The sequence below is a fragment of the Pelophylax lessonae genome, assembly GCF_965119305.1.
Source record: "Pelophylax lessonae genome assembly, chromosome: 3".
Lineage (NCBI taxonomy): Eukaryota > Metazoa > Chordata > Amphibia > Anura > Ranidae > Pelophylax > Pelophylax lessonae.
The window spans coordinates 89888815-89911919 of NC_138770.1; the positions used below are offsets into that span (position 1 = coordinate 89888815).

Genomic DNA, 23105 nt, shown 5'->3' on the forward strand with positions numbered 1-23105 from the left:
TTTCCTTTTACATAAGTGATCACATTCCCTCTGTTGTCAGCTACATAAGAGCAGGGGGAGGAGAATGGCTGTGGGGGCGTATCAGGAAAAGTCTGATCATTGGAGGAGAGCAGGTAGAGTTCCCAGCACAGCTAGAGAACTGACCACAGCGTGCTCTCCTGCTTGGTGTCATCATTTTTTAATAGGGGAGCAGCAGGACTAACAGGGACACCAGGGATTTCACACAAAGGAAGCTATACAAGTACATGGTACAGCAGGCACATATCAGGAATATGTAGTGGTGGGGTAACAAATGCTTTAATGTTTATTATGAGTTCACTTAGCATAATTTCCCATAATTACTCTTATGGACTCAGATCCATGAGCCCTTCTTTCAAATTCTTGCTCTAAACGTGTTAAATAATCTCTCATCGCAGCCATTTTTTTTTTCAGGTTTCTAGCGATCTGTACCTCGATTGAGGCGATTTTCTTGCAATTACTGTTCCTCTGATCTTGATACAAAAAATGGTGCAGTTGTTCTCGGGGGAAGGGTGGTGTCTGTCCATCTAAACACCTGAGTTTACTTTCCTTAGTTTTTTTTGGGATGCATTCACACCTGGGCAGCGCGTTTTGCACTGCACGTTTTAGCGTGTTTTGGCACATTTGTCTTGCAACAGAACATTGACTTGAACAGGCTGCATGTCAAGTGAAAAACACACCAAAAAGCTCAAATACTAATTTCGGGCACTGAGCCAAGCACTTCTTTACATGTTTTTTACAACAAAACACACAACTGCTACCCGCAGTGCCATTGAGAAATCTTTGAAGATTTTTAGCTTGTTTACAGAAACCCGGGCAGGAAAGTACATTTGTGCCAATGTATCCATGTCGCTCAGGTGTGAATGCATTCTTGATAAAAAACCTTCTGTGTGCAGCACCCCTCCCCATCCCCAATACTTACCTGAGCCACATCTCTATCCAGCAATGTGCATGAGAGCATGAGAGCAACAGCTTGCCTGGGTTTCTTCCTCCTCATTGGCTGAGGCAGCAGCAGGATCTATTGGCTCCCTCTACTTTCAATCACAGTGAGTGAGCCAATAAGAAGAGAGCAGGAGCGGGACTGAGCCACGTTCCATGTGTGAATAGACAGCTGCTTGCTATGGGGGCACACGGCAGGAGGGAGGGGCCAGGAGCTCCTGCGGGGGACTCGAGAAGAGGAGGATCTGAGCTGTTCTGTGCAAAACCATTACACAGAACTGGTTAGTAAGACATGTTTGTTATTTAAAAGAAAAAAAAAAATCTGCCGTTAGTATTACTTTAGTATCAGGTCACTTACATGGCAGTGTTCTTTGTGATAATACACTGTGTTTCAAGAGGCAACTTTTTGAATATTGCAAAGCTGTTTTGGCAGCATCTTCACTCCATATCTAAGGAAGGAAAACACACCAATTATTTCAGTGCAGCATGTATGTTCCTATAGGAACTTTTTATTGCATTAACTATCACAGCCTATATATATAAAGAATCCCTACAAATACGTAAAGTGATTTCAGCTAACTCAAAGCTTTATACAGTCATAATCAGGGATTTTTTTCTGCCGGAAGGTGGTGGGCAATGACGTGTTGCCGCCTGGCGGCGCCATTTTTAAATCTATGGCGCCTCAGAAACAGGTAAGCGTGAGACTCCACCACAGCCGCACTACCTGCCATTATGCGGGGCTGCAGGCATACTACAAGAGATTCAGTGCTGCGGGGATGGTACACCTGTACCATGCCCACAGCACTGCATTCTCCTGTAGTATGCCCGCAGCCCTGCATTCCCCTGTACCATGCCCGCAGCCCTGCATTCTCCTGTACCATGCCCGCAGTCCTGCATTCTCCTGTACCATGCCTGCAGCCCTGCATTCTCCTGTACTATGTCCGCAGCCCTGCATTCTCCTGTACAATGCCCACAGCCCTGCATTCTCCTGTACTATGTCCGCAGCCCTGCATTCTCCTGTACAATGCCCACAGCCCTGCATTCTCCTGTATCATGCCCGCAAAGGGGGTCAGTGTAGGGGGGTAAGTGTAGGGGGGGTCAGTGTAGGGGGGGGTCAGTGTAGGTGTCAGTGTAGGAGGGGTAAGTGTAGGGGTGTCAGTGTAGGTGTCAGTGAAGGGGTCAATGAAGGGGGGTCAGTGTAGGTGTCAGTGTAGGGGGGGTCAGTGTAGTTGTCAGTATAGGGGTGTCAGTGTAGGTGTCAGTGTAGGTGTCAATGTGGGGGGGTCAGTGTAGGTGTCAATGTGGGGGGGGGGGTCAGTGAAGGGGTCAGTGGAGGGGGTCAGTGTAGGTGTCAGTGAAGGGGTCGATGTAAGGGGGTCAGTGTAAGGGTTTAGTGAAGGGGGGTGTTAGTGTAGGGGGGGTCAGTGTAGGGGGTCAATGTAGGGGGGTCAGTGTAGGGTGGGTAAGTGAAGGTGTTACTGTAGGGGGGTCAGTTTAGGTATCAGTGTAGGGGGGTCAGTGTGGGGGGTCAGTGTAGAGGGGTAAGTGTCAGTGTAGGGGGAATCAGTGTAGGGGGGGCAGTCTATGGGTCAGTGTAGAGTTTAGTGAAGGTGTTGGTGTAGGGGTCAGTGTAGGTGTCAGTGAAGGGGGGTCAGTGAAGGAGGGGCAGGGAAGAAGGGTCAGTGAAGGGTGTTCAGTGTAGGTGTCACTGTAGGGGGGTCCGGGTAGGTGTCAGTGAATGGAGTTCAGTGTAGGGGGTTCAGTCTAGGGGGGTCATTGAAGGAGGGACAGGGAAGAAGGGTCAGTGAAGGTGGCCCAGTGTAAGTGTCACTGTAGGGGGGTCCGTGTAGGTGTCAGTGAAGGGGTCAGTGTGGGAGATGGGTCAGTGTAGGGGTGTAAGTGTAGGAGTCAGTGAAGGTGTCAGGTAGGTCAGTGTAGGAATTAGCAATGTTAGTGTAGGGGTCAGTTTACTAATAAGGTAGGTCGGTGTAGTGATCAGGTCGGTTAGTGCAGGAATCAGGTAGGTCTGTGTAGTGCTGAGGTAGGTGTCAGTATAGTGATCAGGTAGGTTAGTGCAAGAAACAGGTAGGTCAGTGTATTGGTCAGGTAGGTTTGTGTAATTGTCAATATAGTAATTAGGTAGGTCAGTGTAGTGATCAGGTTGGTCAGTGTAGTGGTCATGTAGGTCTGTGTAGTGGTGAGGTAGGTCAGTGTAGGTGTCAGTGTAGTGGTCTAGTAGATTTGTGTAGGGGGCGCAAACTACTTTCCTTGCCCCGGGTGCTGACAACCCACACTACGCCACTGCCTCTGGCCACAGTCTCCTTGCCGGCTCGAGTTCCAGCTTGGTTCAGCTCCAGGCTACAGCTCTCTCTGTTTGCAGCTTGCTCGGCAACGACCCTCAGACCACCCACCTTGCTCCTTGCGGACATCTTGCCACTGGCTGAGCCGTCCAGCGCAGCCCCCCACTGAAATATCCATCGGTGACTGTGACTCTGCCTGGTGCAGCAGTGATTTGGGACTGCTCCATCCATCTCTCTGGACCCTTGCCAACAGACACTGGCCTCCCAAAGGTGGAATATGATCTGCATATGAATTCCTCATCTTTGTGATTGCAATCTTTTTATTTACATGTGTGTTTTTAACCTATTAAACAGATACACTTAGATGGCAGCACCTTTTTTTAAAATCTTTTACTCAACAATGTTGTGTTACTGTAATCAACTTGCAGTTAGTGAAGTTAAAGTAGCATTGGAGCTCCTAATATGTATACGTGATTGAAGTCATTCACACAGCATGATAGTAAGGCAAGTAGAACTTTTGAAAGAAGAGGTCAGCAGTGGAAGTCTCATACTGTATTTCTCAGTAGAAAATTATTTAAAAAAATGAATTTCCTCACCGCTTTTAGAATGTTGGTTGCAGTTGGTATCACATTTCTTCTACAGGCATTGATGGCATCCAGAATTTCTTTTTGGTTGGCTGGTAGCAGAGCTGACAGTGCAGCTGCTGGATTATTAGCCTGAAAGAGTTTTTTTTTTTTTTTAATTATAATGATATAGACACAATAAATATTGACCAAAGTTTAAAAAAAAAAAAACCTCCCATACTTTATGATGCTTACATTTGTTGGTGGCCAATAAGCCTTGTGAGGGATGAAGATAGAGTTAGGCATCCTATCACATTTTTATCATCTTTACTACCTGATGAGTTTTTTTTAGGACAATAAGAGACTTACATAAGTGTGTGTTATATACCTGTATACGTTGCTCTATGTGCTGTTAGATTCAATGCACGTTTAACAATGAAATAATGTTGCTGCTTTAAAGAGTAACTCTACTGTTGTTGGCAAAAAAAAAAACAATCCCCTCTGGGTGATCAATGTATGTCCATTGAATACTGATTCTGAATGGGAGGGTCTGGTTTGAAATAATCAGCTGGCACACTCTCAGTGTCCTTATGAGAAAAGTTGCAGTGTCTGCATCCCTTAAGACAGGGGTCGGCAACCTATGGCCCACAGGCCGCACCCAGCCCGCCACTGCTAAATGTCCCACCTATTAGTGCCCATGATGAATTTTATTGCAGAGATAGAGAGGGTAAAAAAGGGGGAGGGGTATGTCTGTATATTAAGAACAGTGTACAGGTAAATATGAGGGATGATATTAATAATGGAGCTATGGACGAGGCAGAATCCCTATGGTCATGGGTCAGTTGGTGAATGCACCGTCAAGAAGCAATGCGGTACTAGACCTACTGATTACCAACAATACAGACCTGCTCACAGATTTAGAAATACGGGGAAACTTAGGAAACAGTGACCATAGGTCAATTAGTTTCAGTATTAATCATAGTAATAGGAAACATAAGGGTAATATAAGAACACTGAATTTCAAAAGAGCCAATTTCCCAAAAATGCGCTCTCTGCTAGAAAATATCAAATGGGATAGAACCCTGGGAACAAAGAACATGGAGGAAAAATGGGAGTGCTTCGAGAGCATACTAAACAAAGGGATTGGCCAGTGCATTCCAAAGGGAAATAAATTTAAAAGAGCAAAACTAAACCCTGGGTGGCTAAACTCCAACATAAATATGCATATTAATGCTAAAGAAAAGGCCTTCAAAAAATACAAGACTGAGGGGTCATTGGCAGCATTCTGTAATGTTCCGGTACCTTTGGTACCCTAAATTACACTTTCCACAAGTGTATGCGCCCCACCATTTACTTTTGGAAAGGTGCGCATACACCTTTAAGACTGGAGCTGTCATCACCCAGCGCCGGACTAGATGGCTATTTAGAGCGCCAGTTCTCACTCACATGTGTTCGTTCAAACACCCGTACCTGGATGCTAACCTTGCTTGAAGCTTCCATGCTTGCAAGCTTACTTCGCTGACGGAACCTCGCTGCGCTGATCCCTGTATCCCGCTACTGGATCATCCGCCTCTCCTTAACCACCCTTCGGCTGTATCGCTAATAGTGCTAAGTACCCCGCAGGGGAATTCTCTATAAACTTATACTAAGCTTACACTATCTAGCTCTGCATAGTAAAGACTGTTTATCACATCTGCATAACTAGATTGCTAGCTCTTGAGACTACTGCTACTTTTCTGCACTGGGTTGATCTCTTTTGTATGTCCACCTGCTATTCTATCATCTGCTATCATACAACATTGCTAAACCTTCCTGCATCCATCTGCTACTGTCTCACCTTCAAGTGTCTATCACCTACCACCTCCACTCAACCTATCCCTCAACCTTCATCATTGTGTTACCACATACATAAAGTCACTCTAGGAACCAGCTTGCTAATTGTGTGTATTTACTGGCTGAAATAAGACCTTCCACACATGATGAGTCATTGAGGATGGGAATGGTATCTCAGCATATCTCTTACATGACTACTGACGTGGAACTATTTCTGCAGCTGAAAATCCACACCATATAAGAAACGCAGAAGCGTTACAGATTGAACAAACCAAAAAATGGATTCAGCAGAAATAACCACTCAGGTGACACAATTAAAACAGCAAGTATCTGCGTTAATACATGCACTTGCTGAATTAAAAGTTGATAATCAGGCTCTGTCGCAGCAGGTCATTAGACTGACACAACTTACCTCTGCTCAGTCCCCTGAACCCAAGATAAATCCCCCTTTGGTATTTACAGGCGATCGCAAAAAATTTCGCGAATTTAAAAACGCATGTGAGTTACTTTTTTTGCTAAAACCTCGTACCTACCTTACTGATCACATTAAGGTTTGTACTATTATTTCTTACCTATCAAACGATCCTCGAGCCTGGGCAGATTCTCTTTTTGAGAAAAACGACCAGCTTCTCAACTCCTATGCCTTGTTCCTGGCAGAGCTCACTAGCCTATATGATGACCCCAATAGGCAGAGTACTGCTGATCTTCAGTTAAGATCCTTGAAACAAGGAAGGAGGCCTGTGGAAGACTTTGTCGCAGAGTTCAAGAGATGGACCCTTGATTCAGAATGGAAGGATGCATCTCTGAAAACCCAATTTAGGCTTGGCCTATCAGAAGCCGTTAAGGACGAGCTCGCCCGAGCGGATCTGCCAAAAACCCTGGATGCACTAATACAACTCAGTATTACCATAGATAGAAGACTACGAGAAAGAAAGGCTGAAAAGATGGGAATGCCATTATCCATTTCCTCTCGGAGTCTGGCCGTTAACCCCGTTCCTATGGAGATAGGAACCATACGCCCACCGCTATCAACTATGGAAAAAGCCAAAAGACGAAATGAAAATCTCTGCTTGTACTGTGCATCCCCGGATCACAAGATAAACGTCTGTCCCCTAGTCAACAAAAAGAAGGGTGAGTGTTCACATGTCTCCCTAGGAGGATTGACAACTTCATTTACTAACCCCTACATTTCTGTTTTTTTGACATTACAGTGGGACCAGAACAGGATTACTACTAAGGCCATGATTGACACAGGATCTTGTGGAAATTATATGGATATATGTTTTGCTGCTTTAAATAAAATTCCTATTATTTCTAAACTCAAACCTGTCTCAGTAAGTCTTATTACCGGTGTTCCGTTATCCTCTGGTCCGATCACCGATCAGACACAAGCACTTCTAGTCACTATTAACGAGTCTCATAGGGAGACTTCTACCTTCGATTTAATACCTTCACCCCACTTTCCCATTGTGTTGGGACTTCCCTGGTTGCACACACACCAACCAACCATAGATTGGAAGAAACGGTCCTTGACCTTCCCTTCTTGTTATTGCGAGGAAACGTGTAACCTCCCGTTTTCCGGGAAGATTCTGTCTGTGGTGACAGATGAGATTGCACCACTATGTTATCAGGATCTTTCTGAGGTTTTTCTTGAGAAAAATGCTCAAGCATTACCTCCTCATCGAGACTATGATTGTAGCATTGATCTACTCCCAAATAGCAAATTGCCGTTCGGTCATGTTTATCCTCTTTCACAGGATGAACTTGCCCATCTCAAAACCTATTTGGATGAGAACTTGGAAAAAGGTTTTATTAGACCTTCCACTTCTTCCACAGCAGCAGGACTCTTTTTTGTTCGCAATAAAGATTCAAGTCTCAGACCTATCATCGACTATAGGCAATTGAATGCCATCACAATAAAAGATCGCTATCCTCTACCGCTTATCCCTGAGCTCATTGAGCAGGTGCGTGGAGCTACCTATTTTTCAAAATTAGACCTGAAAGGAGCATACAATCTCATTCGAATCCGTGATGGACACGAGTGGAAGACTGCATTCAGAACTAGATACGGATTGTTCGAATATCTTGTGATGCCATTCGGCCTATGCAATGCCCCTGCAGTTTTCCAACGATTTATAAACGATATTTTTAAAGACTTACTAGATGTCTGTGTTGTGGTATATCTGGACGATATACTTATATATTCACGGACTCTGTCTGAACACATAAGACATGTAAGACTTGTATTATCGAGATTGCTTGCACATAATCTTTATGTGAAGCTGAAGAAATACTTGTTCCATAAAGATGAGGTACTCTTTCTAGGCTACATCATATCCAAAACAGGAATCGAGATGGACATGAGTAAAATATCCTGCATTCAGGATTGGCCTACACCAACTACACGCAAGGCGCTACAGCGATTCCTGGGATTTTCAAATTTCTACAGGAAGTTCATAAAAAACTTTTCTGCTATTGTGAGACCCCTCACACAGCTCACTAGCATAAAAATACCATTTAAATGGTCAGAAGAAGCAAATAAGGCTTTCCACTTGTTAAAGACAAGGTTTACTTCCGCTCCCATATTACGCCATCCAGACCCATCCCTCCAATACATTCTGGAGGTAGATGCGTCAAACATGGCAGTAGGAGCAATACTCTCCCAACGACCTACCCACACTTCACCACTTCATCCAGTCGCTTTTTTTTCTAAATCCCTGAGCAGTCCCGAGATAAATTACCCCGTGGGTGAAAAGGAACTGCTTGCTATAAAATTGGCTCTGGAGAATTGGCGACATTTACTCGAAGGCACCCAATTACCAATAATTATATACACGGACCATAAAAACCTCCAATATCTTCAGACTAGCAAAACTCTCTCGCATCGACAGGTACGATGGTCACTATTCTTTCTAAGGTTTAACTTCCTAGTGACCTACACACCTGCAGATAAGAACAAAAAGGCGGATGCACTATCACGACTAACTGAAGAAAACTACTTTGAAATCCCTTCCGTTCCTATAATACCTCACAAACGCATTATTGGAGTTGTCCGTTCCTTAAAGGAAGAGGTTCTGCATGGTATAAGTTTGGATTCACCCCCACCACAACTAAATACTGATGCAGAAGGCTTCCTCTACTACAACGACAAACTTTACATACCACCTACCCTACGCACCAAGATCTTGGAATTATCGCATGATGTGCCTATGGCAGGACATATGGGTATGACAAAGACTTTCAATTTGATTTCTCGACAATTCTGGTGGCCTGACATGAAAACATCTATACAAAAATTCGTCTCTTCATGCAATGTCTGTGCCAGGTCCAAAATTGACACTACGAGACCACCCGGTCTACTATGCAGTCTACCAATACCCCAAACTCCATGGGAGGTTTTGTCATTGGACTTCATCGTAGAATTGCCTCCTTCCAAAGGATTTAATACCATCTTAGTGTCAGTGGACCATCTGACAAAGATGGCACATTTCATTGCTATTCGCAGACTACCTTCGTCCAAACAAACGGCAGAACTCCTGATGAAACATGTCTTCAGATTACATGGTATCCCAAAAACTCTTCTGTCTGACCGTGGATCCCAATTTATTTCTAAATTCTGGCAAGAACTATGTCACATACTACGGATTGAGCGGAAGCTCACTTCTCCTTACCATCCGCAGACCAACGGACAGACTGAAAGAGTCAACCAATGCATCGAGCAGTATTTACGTTGTTACACTTCTTACCAACAGGATGATTGGTTGGATCTTCTCCCCCTGGCAGAATTTGCCTACAACAACGCAACTCACAGTACAACCAAGCAGAGTCCGTTCTACTTGAACTATGGGTTCCATCCCTCTATTCTCCCTCCACGCATCCTTCCTTCAAATAACCCAGTAGCCTCAGACTATCTTACCCAAATAAAGGATTCTCTGGGTTTACTAAATACTACCATTGCACACGCTCACAGTCAACAAAAGAAGTACTATGATCTTCGTAGAAGACCTTCTCCACAGTATACTATCGGGGACCTCGTTTGGCTCTCAACAAAAAACTTGAGACTGAAGATCCCTAGCAAAAAGCTTGGACCTCTGTTCTTGGGACCTTTCCCAATCAAGAAACTTATTGGAAAAGCTGCAGTGCAGCTTACATTGCCAATGGACCTAAAAATCCATCCCATTTTCCATGTGTCGCTACTAAAACCCCATGTTCCGGACCAAGGAATAAGGCCTAATATTCCACCTCCCCCCTCCTGTACAAGTTGAAGGTGGAGAAGAATACGAGATAAAAGAGATTCTGGATTCTCGTATCTACAGAAGAACTTCAGTACTTGGTTAGATGGAAGAACTATGGGCCCCAAGACGACACCTGGCTAAACACCTCTGACATACATGCCCCTAGATTAATCCGCAATTTTCATGCGAGATACCCAGACAAACCAGCTCCAGAGGCCTTCAGGAGCAGGTCTTAAGGGGGGGTATTGTAATGTTCCAGTACCTTTGGTACCCTAAATTACACTTTCCACAAGTGTATGCGCCCCACCATTTACTTTTGGAAAGGTGCGCATACACCTTTAAGACTGGAGCTGTCATCACCCAGCGCCGGACTAGATGGCTATTTAAAGCGCCGGTTCTCACTCACATGTGTTCGTTCAAACACCCTTACCTGGATGCTAACCTTGCTTGAAGCTTCCATGCTTGCAAGCTTACTTCGCTGACGGAACCTCGCTGCGCTGATCCCTGTATCCCGCTACTGGATCATCCGCCTCTCCTGAACCACCCTTCGGCTGTATCGCTAATAGTGCTAAGTACCCCGCAGGGGAATTCTCTATAAACTTATACTAAGCTTACACTATCTAGCTCTGCATAGTAAAGACTGTTTATCACATCTGCATAACTAGATTGCTAGCTCTTGAGACTACTGCTACTTTTCTGCATTGGGTTGATCTCTTTTGTATGTCCACCTGCTATTCTATCATCTGCTATCATACAACATTGCTAAACCTTCCTGCATCCATCTGCTACTGTCTCACCTTCAAGTGTCTATCACCTACCACCTCCACTCAACCTATCCCTCAACCTTCATCATTGTGTTACCACATACATAAAGTCACTCTAGGAACCAGCTTGCTAATTGTGTGTATTTACTGGCTGAAATAAGACCTTCCACACATGATGAGTCATTGAGGTTGGGAATGGTATCTCAGCATATCTCTTACATGACTACTGACGTGGAACTATTTCCACACCATATAAGAAACGCAGAAGCGTTACACATTCAAGCATTACAAAGAGTGTAATAAGAAATGTAAAGAGGAAATCAAGGCGGCTAAAATAGAACACGAGAGACATATAGCAGAAGAGAGTAAAAAGAACCCCAAGAAATTCTTTAAAGCGGTTGTAAACCTAAAATAAAAAAAATAACAAACCTGCAAGACAAAGGCATAATGAGCTAGTATGCATCACATACTAGCTCATTATGAGATTACTTATCTTAGAACGAAGCCCCGACACGGACCCCCGGACACCGCTGCGGGCGCTGACATGATCCCACGGCGTCTCTTCCGGGTTCGGCGGCTCCGGCGCTGTGATTGGCCGGAGCCGCGATGACGTCACTCCCGCGCGTCATTTTCCGGCAAGCTCCCGGCAAGGGAAGCTGAAGGTCCGCCGGTCCTTCAGAGCGCATGCGCCGCTCGCGTGAGTGGCTGCATGCACTGCAAATATCTCCTAAACCGTGCCGGTTTAGGAGATATTAATTGTACCTACAGGTAAGCCTTATTATAGGCTTACCTGTAGTTTAAAGTGAAAAAAAAAGCGGTATACTACCGCTTTAAGTATATAAACAGTAAGAAAGCGAGGCCAGAACACAATTGCCCCATTAAAGACGACAAAGGAGATTTGGCCACAGAGGACAGGGAAAAGGCGGTAGTGTTAAATAATTTCTTCTCTTCAGTCTTCACAAAAGAATTGGGGGGCTACACTAACCCAGCTTGTAAGGCCAAACTAAATAATACACCTCAGGAAGTGCCGCCATGGCTAATAGAAGATAGACTTAGAACTAAACTAGAGAAACTTAACATAGATAAATCACCGGGACTGGATGGCTTGCACCCGAGGGTTCTTAAAGAGCTCAGCCAGGTGATTGCCAGACCATTATTCTTGATCTTTAAGGATAGTCTACAGACGGGTATGGTGCCAGCTGATTGGAAAAAAGCCGACGTGGTACCAATATTTAAAAAAGGGCAGAGATATATCCCGGGTAACTATAGGCCGGTCAGCCTAACATCAGTAGTCTGCAAGATTTTGGAGGGGATGTTAAGGGACCACATACAAGACTTTAGTAATGAAAACGGTATTATTAGTAGTAATCAGCATGGATTCATGAAAAATCGTTCTTGCCAAACCAATCTATTAACCTTATATGATGAAGTGAGCTGCCACCACCTAGATAAAGGTAAGCCTGTGTATGTGGTGTATCTGGACCTTGCAAGGGCCTTTGACACTGTTCCCCACAAACGCTTACTGTTCAAACTAAGGAAGGTAGGTATGGACCATAAGGTGAGTACCTGGATAGAGAACTGGCTCCAGGGGAGAGTGCAAAGGGGGGTGATTAATGGGGAGTGCTCGGATTGGGCGGGTGTGGAAAGTGGGGTCCCCCAGGGTTCTGTCCTGGGACCAATCCTGTTTAATTTATTCATAAATGATCTGGAGGAGGGGATATCGAGTACAATCTCAGTATTTGCAGATGATACTAAACTAAGCATGCCAATATCTTCTATGCAGGATGTGGAAACCTTTCAAGCGGACCTGAACAAAATAATGGGGTGGGCAACTACATGGCAGATGCGGTTTAATGTTGAAAAATGTAAAGTAATGCACTTGGGTGGCAGAAACCAGAAAGCAAGCTACTCACTAGGGGGGGTGGAATCTCTGGGGGAGTCTAGGATGGAAAAGGACCTAGGGGTACTGGTAGACAACAGGCTTAGCAGTGGCCTGCAATGCCAAGCCGCTGCAAGCAAAGCCAACAGAATACTGGGATGCATAAAAAGGGGATTCACTCCAGAAATAAAGAGATTATTCTCCCTTTCTACAAGACTCTGGTCCAGCCACATCTGGAGTATGCTGTCAGGTTCTGGGCACCGGTCCTCAGGAAGGATGTGCTGGAACTGGAGAGTGTCCAGAGAAGGGCAACAAAAATAATTAGGGGAATGGAGGACATCAGCTATGAGGAAAGACTACAAGCACTGAACTTATTCTCTCTCGAGAAGAGACGATTGAGGGGGGATATGATATCAATGTACAAATACTGTACTGGCGACCCTAGCATAAGGAACAAACTATTCAGAGAAAGGGAATACAATAAGACACGTGGCCACTCACTAAAACTAGAGGAACGGCGGTTTAACCTTAAAATACGTAGGGGGTTCTTCACTGTAAGAGCAGTAAGGATGTGGAATTCTCTTCTACAAGCAGTCGTATCAGCAGGGAGCATCGATAGTTTCAAAAAACTATTAGATGGGCACCTTAAAGACCACAACATAGAGGGGTATACAATGTACGGTTAACAGCAAACACACACGCACATCATAGGTTGAACTGGATGGACGGATGTCTTTTTTCGACCTCACTAACTATGTAACTATGAAGTCACTTGCACCCGGCCCACAGACATTTTTGCCACTCTCCACTTCATTGGACAGCGGTCAGTATCACAGGGCTGGATGGGGCAGGAACTGCTGGAGTTAATTTCTCACAATAAACAGCAGGTGATTGGTTGCCAGGTGATCCTAGCAACCAATCACCAGCCTGTTAATGTGAAAAGTTAACTTCAGCAGTTCCCACCCCCATCCAGCCCTGTGATAGTGGTCGATCTCTGCTCTGCTGTACACCTGTATAAGGTAGGAGAGTTCTTCCTATACATTGTGTGTGGGGTGGGGTGCTGTGCAGGGGGCCAGGGGACATTATGGGGGTACAGAGGACACTACAGGGGGGGTGCTGGGGACAGAGGACACTTCTATGGGGGTACAGAGGACACTGACTGCAATGGGGGGACCCTATTAGGGACCCCATCACCCTTGGAGGCAGGAGCCCCTTCTCCTCTGAGGACAGAGACCCCATCCCCCCTGGGGACAGGGACCCTTTCTCACCTAGGAACATGGATACCATCATCCCTGGGGACAGGGACCCCTTCTCCCCTGGGGACAGGGACTCCATCTCCCCTTGGGACAGGGCCCCCCATCACCCCTGGGGACAGGAATCCCATCTCCAGACCATGCTGGCTGGCAGCCCTGGCATCAGCCACCCTGGGGTACCAGGTTGGGGGAGGGTCAGTAAAATCTGAATCCCCAGCCACATGCCCCCTTAGGGTGAACTGGCTTTGTATTTGTGAAGCACCTTAAAGTGAGGTAAACTTGTACTGTTATTATTGCTATGTTAGGATTATTATTATCTTCATTTATTAGCAGGTGAATCCAGCCCTCCATTAACATACATTGAATCAGGCCCTTAAGTGGAAAAAGGTTGCTGACCCCAGCCTTAAGAGGTAATACAACTTGGGAAGTATCTCACAAAAACTGCATTTTTGTTGCAGAGGATGGCGAAAATCTGACTTGTATCTTGCTGCGGACTTTTGGGAAAATTAAGGAGCCAATCACAAGAGCAGGAAATTACATTTTTGGAGATGTTCTGTACACCAACAGTGTACAGAACGCCTGCAGGTTGTCATATTGCATTCTCATATTGCACTGTAAATTTTACAGAAAATAACAGTGCTGCAGAATAAAAAGGAATAGTGATTTTTAATAGCATGCAGTTACAATATGGCTTATGTAGCATCTGTATATTAATTTTGTTTGCTCTATTTTTTTCCCACAAAAGTGGAGCTACCTTTTAAGAGAGAGAGGAGGCCAGATAATGCAGCATATACTGTATGTGAGCAATAAGAAGGGTGAATTGTTTGGCCTCCTTTACATGGGAGATAACTTGCATATTCCAGGGGCAAGAATCAAAGTAAGGACAGAGAGAGGGGAACTGTTACCATTCGCATGTATCCACACATCAAGCAGTAACCTGCAGCCAGGGATGAATGAGTGACAATGGACGAAGATACATGCAGGTTAACTACTGGGTGTCTGAATAGATATAAACAGTGATTGCTCATCTCAACCTGTCATTATTCTGTACATGCTGATTGGTTGCCTGTATGTGGGTTGAATGTATGCCTTTCCTGTTTTTGTTTTTTTTCTGCGGGTTAACTTGGGGTCTAACCCACTGGCCCTGTGATAAAAAAGAGGGACAGTGGTCTGCCAACAGAGAGCCTTCAAGCAGAGAGGCCCAGAGCCCTCAAGCAAAAAGCCTCAGAGTCCAAAAGAGAACCCTGCAAGGGAGAAGATTTGAAAATCCGTATCAGGGAAGGATAAAATAAGGTTGATTGTCACTGCCATGATGTATTAGGTCCCCAGGACCTGGGCCTTTTCCCCAAAGATTCCAACACTAGAAAATGCCACTAATACATCCTCTTTATCGTACACTGACTCTACCTTTGTAGGTATACCAGGGTAGTATATAGCCTAAGTTAGGATTAGAGTTGTAGGAGAAAGACTGTACTTGCATGCTGAACTTTGAGATGTTCATTTTCTGCACTTTTCTAAGTAAAGCTTTAAAACCTTGTTCCCATCTGGTCTGAAGTTGCTCAGGAGGTGTAATACAAGTAACCAGCATATATGGTCTACAGCTCGAGTCGTTAAACACATTGGGGTATGAAGACAGTGGTACAAGAGTTAATACAGCGTGAAGACACAAGTGGTTACCAAGGGTAACAAAGGTTTCTCTAGCATTAAGCGTGTGCCTTGGGCAGGTGGGATAGCCTCTTGCAGGAGAGAGTTGTGGTCAGCACTCCCTCTGTGAGCGGTCTGTCTCCCATAGCTATGGTATCAGAGGTCCCCAACCTGTGAACAGGTACAGAAGAGTTAAAGGAAATCAAGTGCATTCATGGTGTCCACACTGGGTACACAGTGGAACCCCATTACGCTACTAGTAGAGAGATAGCAGTGATACACTGGATGGAAGGATGTGGACAGAGCTCAATGTGTCCCTCTTAAATGCAAGTTATAGAGAATTAACTGAAGGACAGTTATGGTGCAAGTGTACATGGTATACGTTCATCTCTAAAAGCAGAGGCCTTCCTTAAGGTCGGGTATTCTCCCACAGTGGCCTCAGTCGTGTTCCAAGGTGTTGAAAGAAACGGCACAGGGCAAAGGTACCCCAAGTGTCTGGTAGTGATCTTGTACAAAGTGCCTAGTGTAGCCCATAAGAATCCACCTTGGGGGTAGTCCTCTCATGTGACCCAGGCTTGGGACCCAATGAATTAATGGGAAAACATGGAGGAAATGTCCATCTTCACCCCTACCCCAACTACACGCAATGTTCGTATACACCTATCATCCCAGCTCCAAGAATCCACTGATTCTTGCCTCTGGAATCTGGTGTATGTATGGTTGACATTATTTATGGCAATGACCATAGATAGTCAATGACGTTGCCTGTAATGCCCTCCGGCATTTAGGTGCAGTTCAGGCAGGCGAACTGGCAAAATCTGGCTTCTAGTTCAGTGAACTGTGAACAGTTTCAATCCGGATAAAATTTATAGTCAAACTAAACCTGAATCTCATCCATACCTAGTGTCAAAGTACATACAATTACATGCATTGTGACATGTTGGCATTTGGTCAACATGGTAGCAGAGCAAGAATATTGCAAAATATATTTGTTTTTGACCTCTTTTTGGGAATGATTAAGAAGAAGTGTACTAATGTAGCCTATATTCAGTTATCTGGGCTCCAGTTATTAAATAAGGGGCTTCCAGATTCCAATAAGTGTTCCCCCATAAACCCCCAAATAACTTTTGGGGAACAGGATGAAGGGGATGAGGCTCTTGTCTTTTCAACATGTGGACAAGGTGCGCTGTAAGTGGGGGAGGCTTTGCCACCCCCCTTGTGTGGTACTCTCCTAAGGTCCGAAGGCATGTAGACGGATGTGGTTCAGGAAAGGGGGGAGCACTACTCTCGCCCCCCCTCCATTTCTGGCTTCCCAAGCTGAATGTCTGCATATGGACCTGGTAAGGGACCCCAGTTTTTTTTTATGTGTATTCAACATCAAAAGTGCAGCACAGCCTCATATCATTATTATACAACTTCTTCAAACATCAATACACATGTCCATTTATACATGCATGTGCAAAAAATACATATAAACTACCGTGCTGTTTCATATATCAATAAACGTCCATAAACCATGTGTCTTCTGTGTGTTTATTTCTCTCTTATCACTGTATTTGTGCTTCAATATGCCTTTTTCCACTGTGTGCCTAACTTAATCATCAGTGTGATATTCCTCCACTATACACACAAGAGGCTTACCTCTAAATTTGATCTACTGATTAGTTAGGTCAAAATGTGCCTGGCCCTTTATATAGGGGCTATATGCTTGCAAACACCAGATGTATCAATCTTCTGCATGGTACATGCCACCAAGCCTCCTTCAGCAATCCCAGCTCAAAGAAACAAAATAACACTTGCGGTGTAATATATTGTATAATAAATCCCATTTTTTAAAAGCTCTGCTAGAATTACACCTATAAATGTAGTGCACCAAAACCTTGTGCACATAGGGTTTTTGACTAATGTAACAGTTGCCCCCTTAAGGTAAAACATCAGCCTAAGTTACATGTATCTGTAACTCACTTCCGGTTCCACCTTGCGTGATGACGTCACATGGCCATGCCACTGATGTGTTTGCACTTTTGTGTTTTTTTTAATGTGTCATACATTGCCATTCATAAGCATTGATATGTTTTATTCTTTATTCTTTTTTGACAGAATGAAAAGAAGAACAGACAGAAAAAAAAGTGAAATGAAAAATGTAAGGCCAACTCCAGACAAATATTTATGGACATCCCGGTGTTATGAATAACAGCCCCAAAGCATTGCTCTGACATTGAACCTGGAACACCGAGGACATTTTCTGGCACCCGGTGTTATTTTTAATTTATTGAGGAAGTGTTTGGACATATTTTATTTGGTGACTTATATTTTTGACATTACACACTGTGTAACGATTAGGTTACATTTTGATGACAGCAGATACAATCTTGCAATGATTGTCATTTATCCCTGAATAATAGGCAATATGCTGTTTTGCCTTGCAGTTTCTATGCCTGCCTCATATTTGCAACATGAAATATTCTTATGCAATGAACAAGGAAAAAAGTGTTAAAGAGGTTGTAAACCGGGGGCGGGGGGGGGGGGGTGAAACCTGTAAGACAAAGGCGTAATGAGCTAGTGTGCATTGCATACTAGCTCAATATGAAATACTTACTTTAGAATGAAGCAGTGGCGGCCGGCCCATAGGGGGCGCAGGGGCGCCGCCCCCCCCCCCAAAAAAAAAGAAAAAGAAAAAAAAAAGATTTAAAAAAAAAAAAAAAAAAAAAAAAAAAATTTTTGCCCACAAGGGGCGCCCGTCTCATTGGTGCCTATGGGGGTGGGGTTTTCCACCCGCAGAGGCGCCGATAGACGGCCTTCTGGGGCGTAACTGTAGCGCAGAGCTCTGCGCTCCACCACCCCTCTTTCGGCGTCCGCCGCATTGGTGCCGATGGGGGGTGGGGTTTTCCACCAGCAGAGGCGCCAATTGGCGGCCTTCTGGGGCGTAACTGTAGCGCAGAAAAATGCGCTACACCACCCCCTTTTGTGATGTCTTGGATCATGATTGGTCCAGACTCCAGCCTGGACCAATCATGATTCAGGACATCCATGGTGACCTCGTTGGGGGCGGTGCCGGTGCGTGCATCAGTCACTCACCGTCACCGCCCGGTCACTTTCCCGCCGCAGCCCGCGAAGAAGAGGAGTCGCGAGGAGGGGAGAAGCCGCCGCCAGGAGCCGAGCAGAAGAGGACGGACATCAGAGTCGCGAGGAGGGGAGAAGCCGCCGCCGGGAGCCGAGCCGTCGCCAGGTAAGTGCCTATTCCACCACCTGCGCCATGCCTGTGCCATGCCTATTCCACCACCTGCGCCATGCCTGTGCCATGCCTATTCCACCACCTGCGCCATGCCTGTGCCATCTGTGCCATGCCTATTCCACCACCTGTGCCATGACCTTACCACCACCTGTGCCATGACCTTACCATCACCTGTGCCATGCCTGTACCATCTGTGCCATGCCTATTCCACCACCTGTGCCATGCCTGTACCATCTGTGCCATGCCTATTCCACCACCTGCGCCATGCCTGTGCCATGCCCATTCCACCACCAGCGCCATGCCTGTGCCATGCCTATTCCACCACCTGCGCCATGCCTGTGCCATGCCTATTCCACCACCTGCGCCATGCCTGTACCATCTGTGCCATGCCTATTCCACCACCTGTGCCATGACCTTACCACCACCTGTGCCATGACCTTACCACCACCTGTGCCATGACCTTACCATCACCTGTGCCATGCCTGTACCATCTGTGCCATGCCTATTCCACCACCTGTGCCATGCCTGTACCATCTGTGCCATGCCTATTCCACCACCTGCGCCATGCCTGTGCCATGCCCATTCCACCACCAGCGCCATGCCTGTGCCATGCCTATTCCACCACCTGCGCCATGCCTGTGCCATGCCTATTCCACCACCTGTGCCATGACCTTACCATCACCTGTGCCATGCCTATTCCATCACCTGTGCCATGCCTGTACCATCTGTGCCATGCCTATTCCATCACCTGCGCCATGCCTGTACCATCTGCGCCATGCCTATTCCACCACCTGTGCCATGCCTGTACCATCTGTGCCATGCCTATTCCACCACCTGCGCCATGCCTGTGCCATGCCTATTCCACCACCTGCGCCATGCCTGTACCATCTGTGCCATGCCTATTCCATCACCTGTGCCAAGCCTGTGCCATGCCTATTCCACCACCTGTGCCATGCCTGTACCATCTGTGCCATGCCTATTCCACCACCTGCGCCATGCCTGTGCCATGCCTATTCCACCACCTGCGCCATGCCTGTACCATCTGTGCCATGCCTATTACATCACCTGTGCCATGCCTGTGCCATGCCTATTCCACCACCTGCGCCATGCCTGTGCCATGCCTATTCCACCACCTGCGCCATGCCTGTGCCATGCCTATTCCACCACCTGCGCCATGCCTGTGCCATCTGTGCCATGCCTATTCCACCACCTGTGCCATGACCTTACCACCACCTGTGCCATGACCTTACCACCACCTGTGCCATGACCTTACCATCACCTGTGCCATGCCTGTACCATCTGTGCCATGCCTATTCCACCACCTGTGCCATGCCTGTACCATCTGTGCCATGCCTATTCCACCACCTGCGCCATGCCTGTGCCATGCCCATTCCACCACCAGCGCCATGCCTGTGCCATGCCTATTCCACCACCTGCGCCATGCCTGTGCCATGCCTATTCCACCACCTGCGCCATGCCTGTACCATCTGTGCCATGCCTATTCCACCACCTGTGCCATGACCTTACCACCACCTGTGCCATGACCTTACCACCACCTGTGCCATGACCTTACCATCACCTGTGCCATGCCTGTACCATCTGTGCCATGCCTATTCCACCACCTGTGCCATGCCTGTACCATCTGTGCCATGCCTATTCCACCACCTGCGCCATGCCTGTGCCATGCCCATTCCACCACCAGCGCCATGCCTGTGCCATGCCTATTCCACCACCTGCGCCATGCCTGTGCCATGCCTATTCCACCACCTGTGCCATGACCTTACCATCACCTGTGCCATGCCTATTCCATCACCTGTGCCATGCCTGTACCATCTGTGCCATGCCTATTCCATCACCTGCGCCATGCCTGTACCATCTGCGCCATGCCTATTCCACCACCTGTGCCATGCCTGTACCATCTGTGCCATGCCTATTCCACCACCTGCGCCATGCCTGTGCCATGCCTATTCCACCACCTGCGCCATGCCTGTACCATCTGTGCCATGCCTATTCCATCACCTGTGCCAAGCCTGTGCCATGCCTATTCCACCACCTGTGCCATGCCTGTACCATCTGTGCCATGCCTATTCCACCACCTGCGCCATGCCTGTGCCATGCCTATTCCACCACCTGCGCCATGCCTGTACCATCTGTGCCATGCCTATTACATCACCTGTGCCATGCCTGTGCCATGCCTATTCCACCACCTGCGCCATGCCTGTACCATCTGTGCCATGCCTATTCCACCACCTGTGCCATGACCTTACCATCACCTGTGCCATGACCTTACCATCACCTGTGCCATGCCTGTACCATCTGTGCCATGCCTATTCCATCACCTGCGCCATGCCTGTACCATCTGCGGCATGCCTATTCCATCACCTGTGCCATGCCTATTCCATCACCTGTGCCATGCCTATTCAATCACCTGCGCCATGCCTGTACCATCTGTGCCATGCCTATTCCACCACCTGTGCCATGACCTTACCATCACCTGTGCCATGCCTATTCCATCACCTGTGCCATGCCTGTAACATCTGTGCCATGCCTATTCCATCACCTGCGCCATGCCTTTACCATCTGCGGCATGCCTATTCCACCACCTGTGCCATGCCTGTACCATCTGTGCCATGCCTATTCCACCACCTGCGCCATGCCTGTGCCATGCCTATTCCACCACCTGCGCCATGCCTGTACCAACTGTGCCATGCCTATTCCATCACCTGTGCCATGCCTATTCCACCACCTGCGCCATGCCTGTACCATCTGTGCCATGCCTATTCCATCACCTGTGCCATGCCTATTCCACCACTTGCGAAATGCCTGTACCATCTGTGCCATGCCTATTCCACCACCTGTGCCATGACCTTACCATCACCTGTGCCATGCCTGTACCATCTGTGCCATGACTATTCCACCACCTGCGCCATGCCTATTCCACCACCTGTGCCATGGCCTTACCATCACCTGTGCCATGCCTATTCCATCACCTGCCCCATGCCTGTACCATCTGTGCCATGCCTATTCCACCACCTGTGCCATGACCTTACCATCACCTGTGCCATGCCTGTACCATCTGTGCCATGCCTATTCCACCACCTGCGCCATGCCTATTCCACCACCTGTGCCATGACCTTACCATCACCTGTGCCATGCCTATTCCATCACCTGCGCCATGCCTGTACCATCTGTGCCATGCCTATTCCACCACCTGTGCCATGACCTTACCATCACCTGTGCCATGCCTATTCCATCACCTGTGCCATGCCTATTCCACCACCTGTGCCATGACCTTACCATCACCTGTGCCATGCCTATTCCATCACCTGTGCCATGCCTATTCCATCACCTGCGCCATGCCTGTACCATCTGTGCCATGCCAATTCCACCACCTGTGCCATGACCTTACCATCACCTGTGCCATGCCTATTCCATCACCTGTGCCATGCCTGTACCATCTGTTCCATGCCTATTCCATCACCTGCGCCATGCCTGTACCATCTGTGCCATGCCTATTCCACCACCTGTGCCATGACCTTACCATCACCTGTGCCATGCCTATTCCATCACCTGTGCCATGCCTGTACCATCTGTTCCATGCCTATTCCATCACCTGCGCCATGCCTGTACCATCTGTGCCATGCCTATTCCACCACCTGTGCCATGCCTGTACCATCTGTGCCATGCCTATTCCATCACCTGTGCCATGCCTATACCATCTGTGCCATGCCTATTCCACCACCTGCGCCATGCCTGTGCCATGCCTATTCCACACCTGCGCCATGCCTGTACCATCTGTGCCATGCCTATTCCACCACCTGTGCCATGCCTGTACCATCTGTGCCATGCCTATTCCATCACCTGTGCCATGCCTATACCATCTGTGCCATGCCTATTCCATCACCTGTGCCATGCCTGTACCATCTGTGCCCTGCCTGTACCATCACCTGTGCCATGCCTGTACCATCACCTGTGCCATGCCTGTACCATCTGTGCCATGCCTATTCCATCACCTGTGCCATGCCTATACCATCTGTGCCATGCCTATTCCATCACCTGTGCCATGCCTGTACTATCACCTGTGCAATGCCTGTACCATCACCTGTGCAATGCCTATTTCATCACCTGTGCCATGCCTGTACCATCACCTGTGCCATGCCTGTACCATCTGTGCCATGCCTATTCCATCACCTGTGCCATGCCTATACCATCTGTGCCATGCCTATTCCATCACCTGTGCCATGCCTGTACCATCACCTGTGCAATGCCTATTCCATCACCTGCGCCATGCCTATACCATCACCTGTGCCATGCCTATACCATCACCTGTGCCATGCCTATACCATCACCTGTGCCATGCCTATTCTACCACCTGTTCCATGCCTATACCATCTGTGCCATGCCTATTCCATCACCTGTGCCATGCCTGTACCATCTGTGCC

General features: G+C 47.1%; 1 protein-coding gene across 1 annotated transcript in view; it reads right to left on the reverse strand.

Annotated features, from left to right (window-relative positions):
* LOC309549009 (cysteine-rich venom protein TRI1-like) overlaps positions 1–23105 on the reverse strand; it is a 53766-nt gene that overhangs the window by 25215 nt on the left and 5446 nt on the right. The window contains exons 3-4 of the mRNA XM_082248950.1: positions 3854–3973; positions 1316–1406 (exon numbers count right to left, since the gene is read on the reverse strand). Coding sequence (XP_082105076.1) covers positions 1316–1406; positions 3854–3973 — 211 coding nt within the window. The remainder of the gene's footprint in view (positions 1–1315; positions 1407–3853; positions 3974–23105) is intronic.